At 37.1% G+C, this 22,436-nt stretch overlaps 1 protein-coding gene across 5 annotated transcripts in view; it reads left to right on the forward strand.

The window, feature by feature from the left end:
• The window catches only part of COL14A1 (collagen type XIV alpha 1 chain), a 213,341-nt gene that overhangs the window by 133,274 nt on the left and 57,631 nt on the right, over positions 1 to 22,436 (forward strand). For all 5 annotated transcript variants that reach the window (XM_040494323.1, XM_040494326.1, XM_040494322.1 and 2 more), the window contains exons 35-36: positions 9,485 to 9,562; positions 12,693 to 12,779. In XM_040494323.1, coding sequence (XP_040350257.1) covers positions 9,485 to 9,562; positions 12,693 to 12,779 — 165 coding nt within the window. The remainder of the gene's footprint in view (positions 1 to 9,484; positions 9,563 to 12,692; positions 12,780 to 22,436) is intronic.

Raw genomic sequence — 22,436 nt, forward strand, 5'->3', positions numbered from 1 at the left:
AAATCAGACCTCTAAATAAGCAAATATAAATTCGTACAAAATATATGACTATAATACACAGGAGATTTATGTAAATTTCTCATTTGGGTTAGATTTGGGCATTTTTAAATGAGATTTTTATTATTGGTAATGTGAAGTTTACCCTTTAATCATTAAGTTGTTTAAGTAACAAATCATTTTAAGACAATATATTTTCATCATATAGCATAGAATTTAAGACTAGGAGACTTCCAATTGGCAAAGAAATCACATTCCTTTCTTTCACTACCCACAAAAAAGAATAGTGTACATAAGCTTTTGTTTTTACACCTTGTGTTCACAGCCAATTAGCGACATTCTCTCATTTGAGTCATTCTATAATTAGAACCAATTAGCCTAGAAGGCATTTTATTCTTGGAAGCAATTCCAACTATTTTAATGAACATTTCTATGTAACAGAATAATCAAGTTAATTATGAGTCACTATTATTGTCTTCCGCTTTCTAGATTTGTAGAACTAGCCAGCAATATGGAACTGGAGAATGCCTTGATGGTTTTCAAAGTCTTTCTAAGCTGAAGATCACTTTATACAAATGAAATCTTCTAGTATGTCAAATAAATAAATAAGATTAAAACAGTCTCATGCTAATTGAAGGGGAGAGAGGACATGGAGGAACAGGTGTCCCCACCCTTCAAAGCAGTTCTGTTCAAAACAGTTTCAGAGTGGTCAAGTGATTTCCTCCCGGACACTTCGCTATTTAGTGGCATTTCTCTTTGTAACAATACAAGGGAAATCTTTGTGTATATAGGGAAACCTTAATGCTTTCAGACCTTGAGAGATGTGTGCTGATTAGCTTAACAATTAGTGTTGATGTGTCTTTAAAAATACTTTTGTTTCTACTTTCCTTTGGAGAAGCATGGATTAGATGTTCAGAAAGAGAGACTATGAAAGCTATGGAAGGCTCTCTTATTTTCGGTTATGGTAAGGGACTTTTAAGAATGCTTACATTAGTGCAATTGTTGGGTCATAGGGTAATTCTATTTTTAATTTTTTGAGGAACCTCCATATTGATGGGCAGTAAGGAGGGCACTTGTTGGGATGAGCACTGGGTGTCATATGTAAGTGATGAATCACTGGGTTCTACTCTTGAAACCATTACTACACTGTATGTTAACTAACTTGAATTTAAGTAAATAAATTTTTAAAAAGTATATTTACATTATAACCTTTTGCAAGGATAGTGCCTAAAGTGAAGAAGGAAGCCCCGTGCTCCTCCCAAAGCCGAAGTCAAAACAAAGGCTTTGAGGGGCAAGAAAGCAGTGCTGAAAGGCATCCACAAACACATCCACACACATACACACACACTTCCTAACCTTCTGAGGGTCCAAGACATTGTGTCTCCAAAGGCAGCCCAAATATCCTCAAAAGAGTGCCCCCAGGAGAAACAGGCTTGACCAATATGCCATCCTCAAGTTCCCCCTGACCACCAAGTCAGCTATCAAGAAAATAAAAGTCAACAACACACTTGTGTTCATTGTAGACATCAAGGCCAACAAGCACCAGATCAAACAGACTGAAGAAGCTATATGGCATTGTCTTGGCCAAAGTAGACACCCTGATCAGGTCCAATGGAGAGAAGAAAGCATATGTTTGAATGACTCCTGATTATAATGCTTTCAATGTTGCCAACAAAATTGGGAACATCTAAACTGAGTCCAGCTGGCTAAATCTAAATACAGGTGTTTTTTACCATAAAAACAAGAACGTTTATATTATATTGAGGAATTATCAACTCTTAATGTTTTGTATTTCATACTGATTAAGAAACACACCATCTTCTGCTTCATAGAAGATACCTTTTGATAGCACACTCCAGAATTTATAAGACTCCATAATTAGCAAACTAAGGATATCTTGTGGGGATAAATGGATGTCTATAGATAGATGCTTGGATGGGTGAACGAATAGACTGCAATTTAAGAAAGAGAAACAATGCTAGCTGTTTGAGATTCTGGACCCAAGTCACTTAGTACTATTTTTTTTTTCATTTTAGAAATAATGCATATAAAATCCCTGACACATAGTACCATTCAATGAAGAGCGGTAGTTATTATTAATGTCAATATTACCTCCTCCACCTTACCTTTTCTAAACCTCTAGTGCTTGTTTAACACTCAGTTATTTGTAGCTATCTATTATGTTCTTGCACTTCTATTTATCTACACTTTGCCCCTCTAGCCAGAGTATAAATCCCTTAAAAGAGATACCATGCCATGGTCTTCATTTACAACTACCACCTTCTACCCCACATCACAGTATCTAATAAATTCGGATCAAAGGAGTAAGCTCTCAAGACATACTTGATAGACATTAAGTAGAATGTCATCTATTTGAATTGTATCGTGTCTTTTCTTAAAATGTTGTTTCGTATATATTGTATTCCATATGTGGCATTGATGGTAGTCCAGTTATATATATATCCTACCTTCTTCTAATTTGTATTTTACAATTACAGTTTTATAATTATAATTACAATAATTACATTTCAAATTAAGCTCTCTGTAATAATTGTACTCCAAGTATATGACCAATTATATATCAAAGAATTTATTTCTGAAAGCAAACGTGCCTGTAGGTTTTAAATCTACGGGCAATAAATCTTTACTTTTGGGCACGAAAGAAAAGCAATTAAACAGAGCACCCTCTGTGGTAACTTCCAGCCAGTAGCAGACAAAGGGGAATTTATAGAAGTCAATAATTAAAGAGTTCTTTGTAAGGCTCCCAAGGAAAAAGTTGTGGCTTTTGTTAGAATCTGGAAGCCTACAAAGGATCACTAAATAGATTTTCAGTGTGCCCACTTATTAAAGAATTTGATTACGTTGAAATGGATAATATTAGATTAGATCTCAAGAATGTGATCGGAAACTCACTTGTTCTTTTGGGTGATTACTTCATTGTTTCAGTGCAAAGCAAAAAGAGGTTTCAGTCTGCAGCTTTCAACTTAGAAGTCACAAATTAGTAACATAATTTTGATAGATATCTGTACCCCAGTACTCAGCAAAAGGGAACATGTAATGTGCAAGTACTGGATTATTCCAGGTGGAGTAATTGTCATATAAGAGAGATGAGTAGTTTATAGGCCAGCATTCGCTAGCAAATTCCGCAGTGATTCAAAAAATGCCAGATGATGGGAAAACTATAATATTCAGTCTTTAAAGAAAATAGATTCTTCTTAAACCAAAGTTGAGTGGAAGAGAGATGAGTGGATTTAGGGATACAGTAACTACTGTATTAAAATTGCTCACATTCGTAATAAAAACAGCTTGTGTTCAGTAATGTGAGATTTTATAGTTCCTAGTGGGACTAAGCTAAGAAGCTGGCTTAACTAAGCTGTCAAAACACATGTGGGAAGAAACGTAACAACTGTGCTTCTCCTTTCTGTTCTCTCTCCTTAGAAGTTTCTTCTTTTTTGATACCTGATAAAATTATAATGCTGCCAGATGATCCTAGAAATATTTTCAGCTTCCTGGCATGTGATCATGTTCTTTGTGCCTTTCTTGTCCCCTTTCCAAATCTAGCACATATAACTATCCAATTGACATTTCTTTAGTCCTCTGCTATATAAATAAACACGAGTACAAGTTATGTTATGGAGTTTTTTTATAACATAATTTACTGAGTTAAAGCTTTTATGTGGTAATCAACAGTAGACTAGTCAATGATGGTATAGAAACAAGTGTTTTAATTTTTTTAATGTGTATTTATTTTTGAAAGAGAGAGAGAGAGAGAGAGAGAGAGACCGAGTGTGAGTGGGGGAGGGGCAGACAGAGAGGGAGACAGAATCCGAAGCAGGCTCCAGGCTCTGAGCTGTCAGCACAGAGCCTGATGCAGGACTTGAACTCACCGTGAGATCATGACCTGAGCCAAAGATGGACGCTTAACTAACTGAGCCACCCAGGCACCCCGAAACAAGTGTTTTTAAATTACAAGAAAATGATCGTGTTTTCATATGAATTATGTATTTTAATCCTTAAAATAATAGTAGCTCATATTTATTGCATGCCTACATTGCATGCAAGCAGTGTGTGCTTTTCTGAGATTATCTTGTTTAATCCTCCAATAACTGTAGGAAGAGATCCTTATATTATACCCACTTTATAGATTCAGAAACTGAGACTTCAAGAAGTTAGAGAGGGATCCCCTTTCAAAAAGTGAGGAAAGCAAGATATGAGACTGTATGTGACTTGCCCAAGATTACCTGCCTGCCTTGGTAAGCTCTCTATCACTGGGTCAGACTGATTCTTATAGAATTTAAAGCATAGGAGGGAGTCTGGTCTGTGCCTATGCCCTGTCTGTTCACCAACATATTCAAAGACTCATCATTATTTAAATTCTGACCCTGAAAGTAAATGCAGTCAAGATGTCCTCCCAAAGGGATGCCTACACCTAAACATTTTAATTACAACCAATAGGTACAACAGCTGTTAATTTTCATCTCCTCATTTAATTAGTGCCATTGTGGTTTCCCTTAAATTCAATAAATTGACTGAGACCAAGTAAGACAACCATGCTCAATAGCTGAGAAGGGGTCAGTGCTTAATAAATCTTAGCTTTGAGATGGAGTCTGTAAAAGTTAAACACCAGCTTAAAGCAGAAGATGACTGAGGTCCTCAGTTGCTCTTTCCCTAGTATTCCTGTGCAGTGTAAATCTAAGTATTTGTATAATTTCAGGTACAGCTTGACTTCAAGTTATAAGCTTAGTTATGCAATGCTGGAGAAAAATCAGAGGATAAAATCTGGTTATCAGTGGAAAGTTGAGCCAGGCTACATTTTCATTCCCATTCACATCACAATGACTCAACCGATGAGAAATATTTTATTCTCATTTTCGTGTTAACTTTTGACCCCAAATGACTTGTCTTTTGTGTTACACCCAGACCAAAATGTCCAATAATGAAAAAAGAGCATTTGTAATTGACTAAGCATTCCCCTGGAAGGTATTATAACAAATGAAAGTAGGAGCTTATGCACCCCTGTCTCTTTTCTCTCTTTTTTCACACATGTATTTTTTATAATGTTCAGTTAGTTACAAAAGCAAAAAGAGGCTGACTCTTGCGTTAGTTGCTTAAAGTGTGATTGATTTTGAACCACATTGTCTTGTATTTTCAGGCACTCAAATATAAGATCTTTTGACATACTATGTTTGTACTGTTCCCTACACAATTTCTACAAATATGTATGTCATTGCTTTTGGAATAAAATTCAGAGGGTTTTTTTTTTAATCAATCTTCAGAAATGTGCCTTGGAAAAGAAGTCCCTAAATAAAGGCTGAGGAATCCAAGCAATTACAAATACAAAACAATTATGAATAAATTTGTTGTACTCACAAAAAAAAGGCCGCTGACTTCATCAAACTTGAAAAAGAAAAGACAGCCCACAGCATTCCACAAATGATAGTATTGGCTTCATTCAGCACTTAGTAGGCATTCAACCCCTTGAATAAATAAAATAAACTCCTAAGGATCCCAATAGCTCAATGGGACAGAAGGTTAGCCAAAGCTTTGTTTGTAGACATCATCCTGTTAAAGGTGATTAGGTAGTGAACGTTTATTTGAAAAACATCAAGAAGGCCTGGTCCTTACTGGGGTTCATGACCCTTCTTTCTTTTACTTACATCTTTCCATTCACTAAAAAGCTTTTACACTGTGGGCTCTATTCAGAAATGGGGAATTTCTTAATGGATGAATGACTAACAGACTGAACTGAATCTAATACTGTCATAATGGGGTCCATTTAATAAATGCCCCAGACAAATAGCATTGTAAAGTTAGGCTGGGGTGTCTGCATTTTAAACATGAGACCAAAGATCCTTTCACTGCAAAATGAAGCACAAGAAAATGAAATGTGCTGTTCACATCCCAACCAGAACTCTGCTTTCAGCTCGTGCTTATGTTTCTTAGACTCTTTCTTCCCAGGTCCTGATCAGCAGAATGGGGTTGGCATTGCTATTATACCTCACAGTGGTGAGCTGAGGATTAAAAGATACATGCAGGGGCGCCTGGGTGGCTCAGTTGGTTAGACGTCCGACTTCAGCCCAGGTCACGATCTTGCGGTCTGTGAGTTCGAGCCCCGCGTCGGGCTCTGGGCTGATGGCTCAGAGCCTGGAGCCTGCTTCTGATTCTGTGTCTCCCTCTCTCTCTGCCCCTCCTCTGTTCATGCTCTGTCTCTCTGTGTCTCAAAAGTAACTAAACGTTAAAAAAAATTTTTAAATAAAAAAAAAAGATACATGCAAATTCCTTAGGATAGTGCCTGGCACATAGTAGGTTTTCAGCAAATGTCCACTGCTATTGTCATTATTTGCTTAGATTTTTCTCAACCAAAGTGTTAAACAGATATGATTAATGTGGAAACAGACTACTGTTATATTTCTGTCCTTGATAATACCACTTTCATTTTGATTCCATTCTTTTGGCCTTTGTATGATAGACTCCTAAACCTTAAATAATTCAGTTATGAAAGAGCTGTACATGCTTCATTAAAATAATATGTATTATTTATAATGACTGTATTCTAGGCACTGTTATAAATATTTCACTACATTAACTCATGTTATTGTTTTTTTTTTTCAATTTTATTTAAATCTAAGTTAGTGAACATACAGTGTAATGATGATTTCAAGAATAGAATTTAGTAATTCATCACTTACATATAACACCCAGTACTCATCCCAACAAGTGCCCTCTTCAATACCCATCATCCATTTAGCCAATCCCCCACCCACCACCCCTCCAGCAACCCAGTTTGTTCTCTGTCTTTAAGAGTCTCTTATGGTTTATCTCCCTCTCTGTTTTATATTATTTTTGCTTCCCTTCGCTTATGTTCATCTGTTTTGTTTCTTAAATTTCACTTATGAGTGAAATCCTAGGATATTTGTCTTTCTCTGACTGACTTATTTTGCTTAGCATAATACACTCTAGATCCATCCACGCTGTTGCAAATGGCAAGATTTCATTCTTTTTGATCGCCGAGTAATATTCCATTGTTTATTATACACCACATCTACTTTATCCATTCATTAGTCAATGGAAATTTGGGCTCTTTCCATAATTTGGCTATTGTTGATAGTACTGCTATAAACAATGGGGTGCATGTGCCCCTTCAAATCAGAATTTTTGTATTCTTTGAATAAATACCTAGCAGTGCAATTGCTGAGTCATAAGGTAGCTCTATTTTTAATTTTTGAGGAACCTCCATATCATTTTCCAAAGTGGCTGCACTGCTGGTGGGAACTCACTTTATTGTTATAGCTATTATCATTATTACACTAATGTCTAGCTATAATTAAAGAGCTACTATTATTACATTAACTTTACAGATGAGGGAACTTGAGACTTGAACACATTACATCATCATTCAAAATGACTTTGTGAGCGATTCAAGGACTACACCCAGGCAGTTTAGCTCCATAGCCTCCTAACGTCTATGGTCCTTGAAATCTCTTTGTTGCTATTAATCATAAAAATCAGCATCCGTGTTCCTTAAAAATGTTTTAGTTTTAAAAACCTATTTTTTCTTGGTTTGAAAATCTTAAAAACCTAATTTTTTTTAAACGTGAAATTTATTGTCAAATTGGTTTCCATATAACACCCAGTGCTCATCCCAACAGGTGCCCTCCTCAATGTCCATCACCCACCATCCCTTCCCTCCCAACCCCCATCAACCCTCAGTTTATTCTCAGTTTTTAAGAGTCTCTTGTGGTTTGGCTCCCTCCCTCTCTTAACTGTTTTTTTTCCGTCCCCTCCCCCATGGTCTTCTGTTAAGTTTCTCAGGAACCACATAAGAGTGAAAACATGTGGTATCTGTCTTTCTCTGTATGACTTATTTCACTTAGCATAACACTCTCCAGTTCCATCCGCGTTGCTACAAAAGGCCATATTTCATTCTTTCTCATTGCCAAGTAGTATTCCATTGTGTATATGAACCACAATTTCTTTATCCATTCATCAGTTGATGGACATTTAGGCTCTTTCCATAATTTGAAAAGCCTAATTTTTAAATGATCATTATTTTGCTGTATGGTTGCCCTCCACAGACTCAGATATCATACCCATTGGGAATTTTTTTTAATATGGAGAAAAATGAGCAGTGAGCCATGCACATATTTCTTCAAACAACTCAACAGTTGTATATAGAAACAAACAAACAAAAACCCTGTGATGCTTTGATTAATGTGCTTTCAATATTTAAGCTTTATTTTATTAATCTTGCAAAACTCTTGGGAAAGGATATTTACAGCAAAGCACAATTCTTTCATATTACAAAAGAAAGCCTGATTTTATTTTCTGTACTGTCAGAGCAGGCTCTTCTGCGATGCTGTATGCATTGTTAACAACCTATTTCAGGAGTACTGTCTTCTCGGGCATTCTCATTCTCATCCAGAGGACCCCTGACAGAGACAAGTAGTATTCCTTGGGAGAAAATAAGGCACCAAAAGAGTTTCTAGAACTTGCTGAAAACACCACTCCCTCAAGGAAGGTTGTAGATGTAAAATGAAAAGATTTCATGCTTCTCCCAGCTCTGTAATTGGTGACACTTCTAATACTTGAAAATAATATGGGAAGAAATATATTAGAAATGATTAGGTCATGAAGCTAATGTTAGCCCTCAATAATGTTATAGTGATATTTCTGTATATTTCAAAATGAACACTGAGTTTCACCAACATACATGAGTAGAACGAGACTAAATATTTATGGCATGATCAATGGCTTACATAAAAATAGACTTAGCACGGATTCTCACAATTCCATTTGTGAATTTGTCATGACATTTACAATGTTGTATACAGTATTCCTGTGCCTACCTGTCACTCCCAGTAAGATCTTTGAGGGCAAGATTTTGATTTTGTTCATTTTCATATTCTAAAGGTTGATGTAGTATCTGGTTTGCATTATACACTAAAGAAAAATCTGTTGAATGTATGCTTAAGTGATTGAAGTCAGAATTCATTTGACAAGGCTTTGTGAATACCTACTACATATCACATATTATTATGGGGACACAAAGATGAATTAGTGGTTCTCTGTTCCTTGAAACGCTCACAGTCTAAGGAGGAGCTAATATAAATAATCATACTGTATGGTGGGTGATATGCTGTGAAAGAAACATGTGGAATGTTGTAGGATTACAGAGACACTGGTTGTAACCATGAAGACAGTACTGGCCGACATTTAACTGAGGTACTAAGCTTCTTTGGGCAGAAATGAGAGGTGAAGTTGTGATAAATAAGGGAATTTTTGATGGATTAATTATACATGAAATCTTAAGTCACTGTGTGCTTGAGGAACAAAGTTTTATATTTTGGAATGACTTTCTTATTTATTTACTGTAATGTTACGTTACAAACATATCAGTGTTCTATTATGTGATGCAGAATATGAAATCATAATTCTAGGCACAGTGTGTCTATTTTTAATTAAATGACAATTTCATTTTAAATTGCAGTTCCAGTTACAGATGTTTGATATTATTTGTTCCACATCATGGGCCAATAAAGACAAATGCTGTGAACTTCCAGGCCTGGTAAGAATTCTTCGTTTATTAGTAGGCCTATTCTTTATTGAAAAGTTCTAAAATTATATTTAATTTTCTCTGAAAGTTAAATGTGATTTCATAACATTCATAACAAGATAATTCATTGTAATGATCACAATGAAAAGCCGAAGAGATTGAGAAGGAGGCGTGTCTGACATCAGCACGATATACTGACTTACATGATGGGGACTGCCCAGATCCAGGCGTGCAATTTACACATAGTCCAGAGGTTCTCAAATTTCCTGGTTCACGAAACCTTTAGTGTTGCAATCATTTTGTTCATGGCACCCCTAAGCCAAAGGAAATGCCTAACAAATCTCTATATGAAGGAATTATGTCCAAAAATCTTAAACATTGATGCTCTAAACTCAGTAGCTGCATTAAAAAAACAAACAAACAAAAAAACATGAATTGAAAGCAAAAAATGGTATTTTCATTTTATTCTTAAAAAACCACATTACTTACTAATGGGATGCACATGCCTATCAAGAGTGCATGATTTTTCATATGTTAGAATCTGATTGGATGTCGCCACCCTCACTTCTTTTTTTACATTGATGTTTCCCATGGTACTTGCTTTCCATCATAGCAACTGCCAAAACCCCAGATTTGCAAGTATCTAACGTCATCAAAAAGAGTATTTCAGTATCTAATGTTAAGACTGTGAACTACCTTGAGCTAGTTGTTCATATGAAGTCCTATGGGTGCCGAATATTGCTATTTCTCGAGTTTTTAAAAACATTCACCGTGCGCCTGTGAGTTTGCTAAGGTGCCTCAGAGAATCTTGACACACAGTTCTGAAATCGTAGTCATAATCTGTTCGACATATGCGATGCTACTAGAAAATCAAATGTTTTTCACATTATTAATAGCAAGTGTGGTTCATGGGGTTATACCTGTATGTATAAAACCAGATTCATATTTTAGGATCCTTGAAGACAGCGAGCCGAAATGGATGACCCTGTAGTGGCTGGGTAATAGTCATGTCTTAATAATTAAACTTGGAGAATGTGCATGGAGTAACCTTCATGAAGTCTAGAGATTTGCCTTTTTAACTACTTCCTCCAGATCACATCCTCTGTTGCAAGCATTACATTCATGGTGACTATGTTTGAGAAGGAAATACAGTTGGCCTTGAACAGTGTGGGGGTTGGAGTCATCAGCTCTCCTCCCCACTCAGGAAAACGTCTGCATATGACCTTGGACTTACCCAAAACTTAACTACTACTAGTCTTACTGATAACAGAAACAGTTGATTAACACATATTTTGTATGTTATATGCATTATATACTATATTCTTACAGTAAAGTAAGCTAGAGAAAAGATGTTATTAAGACAATCACAAGGAAGAGAAAATATATTTACAGCATTGCATTGTATTTATTGAAAAACCAATCCAAGTGGTTTGGTAAGTGGACCAGTGCAGTTCAAACACATGTTGTTCAAGAGTTAACTGATGGGGCGCCTGTGTGGCTCAGTTGGTTGAGCATCGGACTTTGGCTCAGGTCATGATCTCACAGTTCATGGGTTTGAGCCTTGTGTCTGGCTCTGGGCTGACAGCTCAGAGCCTGGAACCTGCTTTGGATTGTGTCTCCCTCTCTATCTGCCCCTCTCCTCCTTGCACTCTGTCTCTCTCTTCAAAAATAAATAAACATTTAAAAAAATTAAAGGGTTAACTCTAACTTGCTCTTTCTTCATCAAAATTAATTTCCAAGTAAACTCTGGTGAAGAATTAAATCAGAGACACCGTGATATCACGCTTAAGCACAGATGGATTGGAAATTAGAAGCAGAAACACTCAGAATCCTATGCTGTCTCTAGCCAAATGCTATCACCACTTTTCCTAGGAAGGACTCAGGCCTGATGAGAGCTTTTCTTTTCATTTCTATCACTGAAGATAGGCCAATTCCATAGTAGGAAGGCATGTATAGTCAGCGGCAGTGGCAAAACCATTATGGCCTCTGGTCACAAGAGGCCTTGTATCAGCCTTGTTAGGGGGCTCTTTCTGGATACTTAAGTTTGTATTTCACTCTAGCTGCCCACATGTCAGGCCGGATGTGGTAGCAGGGGGGTTTCCTGTAATGAGCTGAAAGCTTTGGCTATTGTCCAACATTTAGAGAAAAGTATATACAGTATATAGAGATCCCCTGCTCAACCTTTTTTGGGTTTCTGTTGTGAACATTTTAGATAACTGAGATTATTTTCAACTTGATCACTTAATTATCATCTGTGTTCTATTCAGTTTCAGCTTTATTTTTCCCCAGTCTTAAATAATGATGTTTATTTTCTCTCTATCCAATGGGACTGGTGAACCCTATGAAGTTCTGTAGTGTCTTATCCCAGTGCAGACTTCATTTTTGGCTGGTGCTTCAAATGAGATATTCATAAATTTTTCGATAGCTGTTAGCAGGTACTCTGTCTTCATACCCCGGTAACTCATCCAGAGATGTTCAACTGGACATTCATAATCTATCTTTAATGTCATGTGGCAACAAAACCGTGCTAGAGAAGCAAAATGAGCCCCTGTCCCAAAGCTTTAGATTGATGCTATGATGTTTCCTAATTTCAACCACAGAATGTGAGTCGTAATTAAAGTTGCTGTGGGGAATTGACAATACATTTAAGCACTGTTTTTAGTTTGTTTTGTGTGTTTTAGTGTAGATGCAGTTCCGAGTGACTATTCCAACACATTTTTTTTATCCTTTTGAAAGGAAAAAATATCCTTTGAAATAGAAAAAAGAAAATTTTCAAGACCTGTAGTTCATAGAGTACTCCTACTCAAACTGAAGGAAATAGTAACCAGGAATTTTTTCTGCACCCACTTCTGCCTTTCTTTCTTCGCCTGCATTTCATTTTTCTTCACCTCCAAGCTCATTTTATCAACATCCTTTGGTAAGGGTGATGATCAGTGACTCACTAGACACTCATTCATTTTTCTTTAAGGAAAATATTTTGTGAGCAGGAGAGAATATTCTTTGCCTTTCCACACCAATGTTCACTTAAAAGTTTTTTTTAAGTGTCTTAAATCAAAGTGTTTTCCTTGATCCATAAAGCCATTTGTATTGTCTTGTTAACAGTTATGGTTTGTTTGTTTTGTTTTGTTTTGTTTCCTCTCAGAGGGATGAGGAGACCTGCCCGGAGCTACCACATTCCTGCTCCTGTTCTGAAGTCAATACAGGGACTCTGGGACCAGCAGGCCCACCAGTAAGTCTTACCCAATTTAGACTTAAATGTTCTTTAGCAATATTTATAGCTATTATGTACTGTGTGTCTGATATGTGTTTGCCACTGTGCTAATAAACATATACTTAATTCTGTGAGCAAACTGAAGCACAGAGATGTTAAGTAACTTGCCTAAAGAACACATCTTTTCTTCAAATCCAGGTCTCCATGACTCCTACAGATGACCCTCTTTAACCTCTATAGCATACTTATCTCTCAAATGGTTATGTATTTCAAAATCTCCCCTTTAAACTCCTGTGGTTCATTTTCAGTGTGAATGTTTCAAAGATTGGCCTTCTACTTGTAACTTTAAGATTTGCATACCCTCCCTTGCCCATTCTGTATTACAATTGATCCATGAGGAAAATTCAGCAGGAAAATTACCCTATCTGAACATGAAGTTCCCCACCACTGATGGGAACTTCCTGCAAAAAAGGAGAGAGAGAGGGGCACGTGGGTGGCTTAGTGGGTTAAATGTCTGACTTCGGCTCAAGTCACGATCTCACAGTTTGTGAGTTTGAGCCCCACGTCGGTCTTTGTGCTGACAGTTCAGATGGCCTGGAGTCTGCTTCAGATTCTGTGTCTCCCTCTCTCTCTACCCCTCCCCCACTTGCACTCTGTCTCTCTCTCAAATATAAAACGTAAAAAAAAAAAATTTTTTTAAGAAGAAAAAAAAAAGGAGAGAGAAGGAGATTGGCCAGGGGGAGGGGGAGGGGGGAGGAGGAGGAAGGAAGGAGGGAGACACAGAAAACATCATTGTAAAACATAAAATGTATGTAATTGCACTATGTGGGTCTTCGGATTTGCCATGATGAATTTTTCCATATAATGTGTTTAAGTGCTCATTTTATGTCTAATCGCCTAAAGTGGGGTTATCAGTGTCCCCACTGTTATCCTTGAGGTGAGTATGATATAGTTGGTCTGTGGCTAGGAAGTAGCTAATGGATCAAGGCAGAAAGACAAAGGAAGCAGGGAGAAGAATCCCAAGCAACTAAAGAAATGCAGACCTTGCAGGAGGAATGTTCTGATGCCCGAGCAGCCCTTGCACGCTGGCCTGCCAGAGGAGGCGGCCCCACCAAGATGCGTGCAGGAGATCACGCAGACCGACCACTGGCTCACAGCGTGAAGGTTCACTCCAATGTGGCCCCACCACCATGGTTTTCCTTCATCTGTGCGCCACATTTCCTGAACTGAACAAAAAGGAAGAGAGCCTACTGAATGTATCTGAAATATATCCCAGCAGTTTCTCCTTTACCTTTGGCACAGAGAACATTCTTTCAAGTGCAGATGTGGAACCCAAGTCCCCCCCCCCCTTTTTTTTTGGAACAGGAGACTCTTTATCCCAAAGAAGCAAATGTGGAGTGATGGTAAAAGCATTAAGTTTAAATCATAAAACTGGGCAAATCTTGGGGCACCTGGGGGACTCAGTCGGTTAAGTGTCTGACTCTTGGTTTCAGCTCAGGTCATGATCTCACGGTTGTGTGTTCAAGCCTGGTGTCTGGATTCTCTCTCTCCCTCTCTCTCTCTCTCTGTCCTTCCCCCCCACCTCAAAGTAAATAAATAAACTTTTAAGAAAAGTCTAGGCAAATCTTTGAACCACAGCGAATCTCCATTTCCTCATATGTCAAATAGCACCCTTCTGTGATGTTATGAGGAATACATGAGAAAAAGTGTATGTAAGTATTCTGTGCATTACAAAATTTAAATCAAATGAGGGGTCTGGGTGGCTCAGTTGGATAAGCGTCTGTCTTCAGCTCAGGTCATGATCTCAAGGTTCATGAGTTTGAACCCCTCATTGGGCCCTGTGCTGTCAGATCCTCTTCCCCTGTCTCTCTCTGCCTCTCCCCCGCTCATTTTCTCTCTCTCTCTCTCTCTCTCTCTCTCTCTCTCTCTCTCTCAAAATAAACACATAAACTTAAAATAAAACTTAAATATAAGGAGTGATCTTTAGTGATCTTTAGTTTAATCTTGGAATTAGAAACACAGATTTATTTTCAACTGTGTAGCTTGCTTTTTTCTTAACCCCAAAGCATGTCTTTGAACTTTATCAAGGGTAATGCACATTGTTCCATTATATAAACTACAGTTTATTGACCCACTACTGTGGAGTATTTGCCTACTGAACATCCTTTGTGTGTCTCTGCAAACATAAGTCGAGTGCTTTTACAATAACACTTAGAATCAGATTTGTTGGAGAATAGTGTACCTTCTCTGAATGGTGTACCTTCAGCTTCATGAAGAAGCCGCTAATTGCCTTTCAGGATGGTTGTCCCAATATCTTTTCCCACAAAATCTAGAAGAGTTCTGGCTTTTAAGCATCTCACCAGCACTGTCTGTTGTTGCCAAACATGAGAACTTTTGCTTATCTGATGACTGTAAAACCCTGTGTGGCTGTTATTTGAAATAAGACTTTCCCTCTCTGCTAGTGACATGGGGCAGTTGTTCATTTGTGTCTGAGCCATTTGGATTCCTTTTTTTTTTTTTAATGTTTGTTTGTTTGTTTATTTATTTGTGAGAGAGGGGGGGGCAGCAGGGGAGGGGCCGAGAGAAAGGGAGAGTCCCAAGGAGGCTCCATACTCAGTGCAGAGCCAGACGTGGGGCTCAATCCCACGAACTGTGAGATCATGACATGAGTCAAAATCAAGAGTTAGATGCTCAACTGACTGAACCACCCAGGTGCCCCAGATTTCTTTCTATATAAATACCTGTTTATAAACTTTTTTCTTGGTTTTGTCATGCAGGTTTTTGCTCATTAGTATCTAACAGATTTTATGTATTCTGGACACTAATCTTTATTAATGAAATGGTTTGCAAATATCATTTCATGGTCTATGGCTTTCTTGTTGTTTATGGGACTTTTTATTGTCTGTACATCTTAATTACAGTGTAGTGAAACTTAAGATTTCTGTGAGCTATCATCCTTTATGTCTTTTTTTTATTCCTCTTTTAGCCATGATTTACTTAAAAGTGCCTTTTTAAATTTCCAATTGTATGTGCACTTTTTACTGTTTTCTTGGTGGATTAATTTTATTGTACCTTATCATGGGAGATAGTCTATATAGTACCAATTTTTTGACATTTGTTGATTCTTTGACATTGCCTTGTGGCCTTGGTCAGGTTTTACAGATGTTCCATGCATGCTCTAGAAGAATGTGCATGTTCTAATTGTGGAGTTCAGAATTCTAAATATAAATACCCAGTAAATCAAATTGTAAATTGTGTTGTTAGAATCTCCTTTGTCTGCATTAATTTTTTATCTTTCAATTAGTGACGTAAGTGTTTAAAGTCTTCTACTTCAGTGTCCTTTTGTCAAATTTTGTTTGTAATTCTGCATTGTATATCTTGAGTTTGTGTTACAGTGTGCAAAAAACTGAGAACAACTTGCTATATCAACATTTCTTGCTTGACTTATTTTCCTGGTAGGTATTTTCTCCAGCCTCTTAGTTTCAGCCTTTCCATGTCTTTATGTTTGAGATGTGTTCTCTTTAAATAGAATATGGTTAGATTTTGTTTTCAATCTGGTTTTGCAATCTTTCTTTTTAGAGTTTAGTCCATTCTATTGTTTTTGATCATTAACCTCTTGGGGCAAATATTCCTATATCCATCTATCACTGCAATTTTTGCTATTGGTCCCACATGATATATGTGTGGATTTCTTGGTTTGCTGAAGTTTTATCTACTTTTTGACTTTTTGTTATTATTCTCATTCTTTTCTCCCCTCCACTAATTCAGAAATTATTCTTCTATAGCTGCTTTTTCAGTAGTTAACCAAGAGATTTTAACAAACATATTTAATGTGACAAAGTCCAAAATGAACCATAATTTCTACCTTATTTCAACCAACACAATATTCTTAGAATTTTTTTCTCTTGGATCATCCTTTTTATAATTTATGTGCTGTTGCTATCTGGTATTTTAGTACTTTTTTAACATCACAAATTAGACATTTTATTATTATTTGTTATAAATTAATATGTGGTAAGACTTGCTCCATAATTGCTATTTCTTGGCTTACAGTATCTTCTGGTATCATTTTTATTTCTCCTGGAAGACACCCCTTGGGTATTCCTTTAATGAGAGACTATTGGTAGTAAATTTTCATTTTTTGTTCATCTTAAAATGTTTTTATTCCCCATATTATCAAAAGATAGTTTTGCTGGTCGTTACAGAGATTGTTAATTGCACCCCCCCCACCCCGTATTCATTGCCATGGCTTCTTTTTCATAGTAGAATTCCCTGAGTTTTAGCTAAGTACATGGCCATTCAGCTAGTGACTTGATTTCCTAGCATCTATTCAAGTAGGTATGACCTTATGACTAAGTGCTGGTAGCGAGAGGAAAGGTGTATGTAATCACCCTAGACATTGTTCTTAAATGAAAATGAAGGGCCCTCCTTATCCATGCTTACCTTTCTCAACAGACTACTGTGGGAACTTGTGGTAGGGAGTTCACTTTGGTAAGCAGTGTCCTGGAACAGAGCAGAGCAATAAAAGGAAAGCAACAAAGCTTCCACATTGTCTTACACGGTAAGGCTTCTCTACACTACTGAACCATTATCAGCTCAGATGTTAATATAAGAGAATAATAAGCCTCCTGTCTTGCTTAAAATTTTTAATATTGACCTCAATTAAAGCAGTCAGACAACTTTCCAAACTAATAAACAGGAAGATCTTGGTTTCAAGATCCCTTTGTCTTTAGTGATCTGAAGTTTCACCACAGTTATGTTTGGTGTGGGGTTTTCATGTTATTATTCTGCCATTTTGGAAAATTTATGACTTCATGGCTTGAATACCAGTGTTCTCATTAAATTTGGAGTTTTCTTAGTCGTTATCTCTTTGAAGATTGCCTCTCTCCTGTCATCTCTATTATGTTTTTCTGAAACTCAATTAGAAGTACATTGTAACTTCTCGTTTTACTGTCATGTCTCAACCTTTTTTACTTATTTCTCCTTGTGTTTCCAGGATTCATTCTGTGTAGTTTCTTCAAATCTACCTTCTGGTGTACTCTATGTTTAGCTATGTGTAATATGCTATTTAACCTATCCATTGTATTTCTGATCTTGATGGTAATATTTAGCATATCTAGAAGTTCTGTTTGGTTCCTTTTCAAAACTTCTGGGCATTTCTTTTTGGTTGTTGTTTGTTTGTTTCAGGAGTATAATTTAGTGATTCATTACTTACATATAACACCCAGTGCTCATCACAACAAGTGCCTTTCTTACCACTCATCACCAATTTAGCCCATCCCCCACCCACCTCCCTCCATCAATTCCCAGTTTGTTCTTTATTGTTAAGAGTCTCTTATGGTTTGCTTCCCTCTTTTTCCCCTCGTCCCATATGTTCATCTGTTTTGTTTCCTAAATTCCACATTTGAGTGAAATCATACGGTATTTGTTCTTTTCTGGCTCACTTATTTCACTTAGCATAATACACTCTAACTCTATCAGCATTGTTGCACATGGCAAGATTTCATTTTTTCATGACTGAGCAATATTCCATTGTGTGTGTGTGTGTGTGTGTGTGTGTGTGTGTGTGTGTGTATTATCTTTATTCATCAGTTGATGGACACTTGGGCTCTTTCTATAGTTTGGCTATTTTTATAATGCTGCTATAAACATCGTGGTGCATGTACTCCTTTGAATCTGTATTTTTGTATCCTTTGGGTAAATATCTAGTAGTGCAATTGCTGGGTTGTAGAGTAGTTCTATTTTTAACTTTTTGAGGAACCTCCATACTGTTTTCCAGAATGGCTGCACCAGTTTGTGTTCCCACTAACAATGTAAGAGGGTTCCCCTTTCTCTGCCTCCCTGCCAACATCTGTTGTTTTCTGAGTTGTTAATTTTAGCCATTCTGACAGGTGTGAGGTGGTATCTTATTGTGGTTTTGATTTGTATTTCCATGATGATGAGTGATGTTGAGCATCTTTTCATGTGTCTTTCAGCCGTCTGTATGTCTTCTTTGGAAAAATGCCTATTCATGTTTTCTTCAAACCTTGTGGGCATTTGTGTAGTATTTCTTCTTTTGTAACACATCAAAACTATTTTTTTCTTTCAGTATTTTAAATACAGTTTATTTTTTTAATCTGATCATTTCAATATCTGCATTGTATGTGGTTCTGATTCTGCCATTTTTTTTCTGCTGATGTTATTCATGTTATCTTGTTTTCACAAGTATTTTGTGAATTTTTTTGGGGTGGGGGGTATATATTGGAGTTTTGTTAGATCCTGACAGGCAATATGAATTCTGTCTCTAGATTGTATGAGAATCAGCTTCTGTGTAATATTCTTTAGTAGAAATGTTTCTTACTCCTCCCATAGCTAAATTGGAAACAACATCTTTGTCATCCACCTGCTAGTTTTTTGGATGTTTTTCCTAGCTGATTCACAGTGCAGCCTTACAAGTTCCTCAGCTTTAAAGAACATTTAATTTTCCACCCTGCCCCCACTTATCTTTGGCCCTAGTTCACATTTCTGTGCTTTGTGTGAGCTTTAAAATACAAACTTTGCAGCAAACCTGAACCATTTTCCCCATGCTCCCCCAGGGCGATCTCCGTGCACATGTCTGCTTCTCTGTTTTTGTTTGTTTGTTTGTTTCTTCTTCATTCCTAGTGCTTATGCATTCAGTTCTTAATTATAATAATGTTTATTTTATTTTAAGCAGCATTAATAAGCCTTTTTAGCTGGAGGGTTTTCACATTTTTTTCATCTGTGATACTTATAAAATATTTACATATGACTTAGAGTCAAACTTTGTAATGAGAAAAAAGCAGCAGAGAAGCAAAAGGGAAGAGTTGAGTTCTGACTTGGAGAGAAAGATGTAAATTAGGAGAAAAACTATTGAAATATTTGAATGTTTAAAGTATAATAAACTATACTTTTATAGTTTATAATATAACTTATAAACTATTCAAGAGATAGTATCCCAAACAATGTGCAATAAGCCCATCTAATGATTTAACATCGTTGTGATTATTTTCTCATTCAAGAATTTCCACAATGGTGTTTTGTGCCAGGAAAGCTATAAGAGAGCTACAAGAAGGCATGGGTGAAAGAACCACATTTCCTTGGCCTAGACTAATAACCCTTTTTTATTAAAAGGATAGAAGTTAACATCCAAAAAAATATGTTGAATTCTCATGTGCTCAGTGATGAAGGTTAGGGATAAGGTACAAAGTAAGTTCGAAATATAAAAAGGTTTGGGGCGCCAGGGTGGCTCAGTTGATTAAGCGCCAGACTTCAGCTCAGGTCATGATCTTATGGTTTGTGGGTCCGACCCCCACGTCAGGCTCTGTGCTGACAGGTCAGAGCCTGGAGCCTGCTTCGGATTCTGTGTCTCCCTCTCTCTCTGCCCCTCCCCTGCTTGTGCTCTCTCTCTCTCTCTCTCTCAAAAAATAAATAAACATTAAAAATTTTTTTTAAAAAGAAAAGAAATATAAAAGGTTTCTAGGCTTTTAGACATGGTGCCTTTGGTGTGAATATCCATGAGTCACTGGAACAAAACCTGTAGTTAAAAACCAATCATTGAAAAAGCACAGACAAGAAGAGTGGTGCCAGAATGGTATATTTTTTTTTAAATTTTTTTTCAACGTTTTTTATTTATTTTTGGGACAGAGAGAGACAGAGCATGAACGGGGGAGGGGCAGAGAGAGAGAGGGAGACACAGAATCGGAAACAGGCTCCAGGCTCTGAGCCATCAGCCCAGAGCCTGACGCGGGGCTCGAACTCATGGACCGCGAGATGGTGACCTGGCTGAAGTCGGACGCTTAACCGACTGCGCCACCCAGGCGCCCCCAGAATGGTATATTAATTGGGGTGCATTGGGCTTGCTGCAAGGAACATACGATATGACTGACACAGTGGTGTAAACCATTGGGACATTGAGACATTTATCGTTCTCACAGCAAAAGCTGTAGAGGTGGATGATCCCAAAGCAATGTGGCTGCTCAACAAATTCATCAAGGATGCAAGCTTGTCCCAGCTCCCCAGTTTCCTTTTGATAGGCCTGTGGCCTCTTCATCAAATTGGCCCAAAGTGTTTAATGTGCCCATTCTTGGGTGCAGAAAGGGGGCTGGGCAAGCAAATCTATCTTCTTAAGCCCTTACAGTAGGAGAAATAAAATGGAGAAGGGAGTCAGGAAAGATTCTTTGGTAACCAATCAACAGTCTGCCACTCTGGGGAAAAAGATTTGCATCTCATAACAGTGAAAGGTATGGTATCCAAATATATGAAAAATTTCTGCACAATAAAAAGAAGAAGACACTCAGCCCATTAGAGTATATATAATAGGTAAAGAATATAAATAGGGAGTCGCACTGAGATAAAATGCAAATGGACAAATGTTATGAAAAGATGTTCTGTGACAGTAGTTTCAAGGGAAGTGAAAATTCAAATAAGAGTAAAATATTATTTTTACCTTAGTTTGGTCAAAATGTAAAGTTTGACAATATTGTAGGAGAGGAAAAATTATTTTCCCTCTACCCTTCTGGGTTCTTGGCTAAGATACCCCTTTATAAAAAGACAGACGAACAGGAGAAAAACAGTCAAGAGTTTAATAAGACATATATCTCTTGAATACATGGGAGATACCCAGGAAAGCTGAGGAGCCTCCCAGTGTGGCTGAAGCCATCACTTTCAATGTCCTCTTCAGCTAAAGACACAAAAAGGTGTTGGAGGTGGGGATTATTACCAGGAATGGCATAGCAAATGAGCGTGAGGCTGATGTGCAGACCCAAGTCTCTGCTTTCTTCGTAAGTAAGTTGCTAGAGATTTAGAGGCATCCCTTCCTTCCTGGTAAAAAAAAAGAGAGATGGAAATTTCCCTTACAAATGTAAATGCATAAATATAAATGTCTCTTATCAAACTTTTACTAGGTTTTTGGTTTTCGGGGTTTCTCCTGAGTTTCTTAAGTAATCAGACTAAAATAATCCTTATGCCAGAGAGGCATACTGTGAAGTACCAAATCCCACTCCCCTTCAGTATCAAGTGGTGACTAAGGTTTAGAGAAGCAGGAACTCTCTTAAACTCTTGGTCGATGAATCAAGTAGCACAGCTCTTTTGGAGCACAGCTGGACAATATATCTGCTGATCTGCACATTTCATTTGTAATCCTACTTGTTGATATACTAAATATTAACATTTGTTCTTAAATATTGAGGTTTATATTTAAGGGATGTATAGGGATGTTAATTATAGAACTGTTTAAACAGCAAAAAAAAAAAAAAATGTGCAAAAAACCCCTACATTTCCCATAAAGAAGAATGGTTAGACAAACAATTATATAATCCAAGGTTTGGAAAACTATGCAACTCATTCAGAATGAGCTAAATCATATGTTATGTCATGGGAAAAATCTCCAAAATACATCAAGTTAAAATATGTAAGTAAAAGTAAAATATGTGAGAAATATGTAAAAAGTGTGATATCATGTATGTAAATTCTAATACATCCTGTAATAGCACAAAAATACTATAGGCAATATTCTCTATAGATACATGTACACATAAAATGCAATTTTATAATTGTATTTTAAAAGTCTGGAAAATAAGCAACCTGATGTTATTGGGGAGGGGAGTGAATTTAAGTGGTGAAAACAAGTTGGGAGAAACCTTGAAAGGTCTCCTGATCATTCTTTCCCCACGTGCT

This window comes from Herpailurus yagouaroundi, unplaced genomic scaffold, assembly GCF_014898765.1.
Source record: "Herpailurus yagouaroundi ecotype Mexico unplaced genomic scaffold, PumYag 186, whole genome shotgun sequence".
NCBI lineage: Eukaryota > Metazoa > Chordata > Mammalia > Carnivora > Felidae > Herpailurus > Herpailurus yagouaroundi.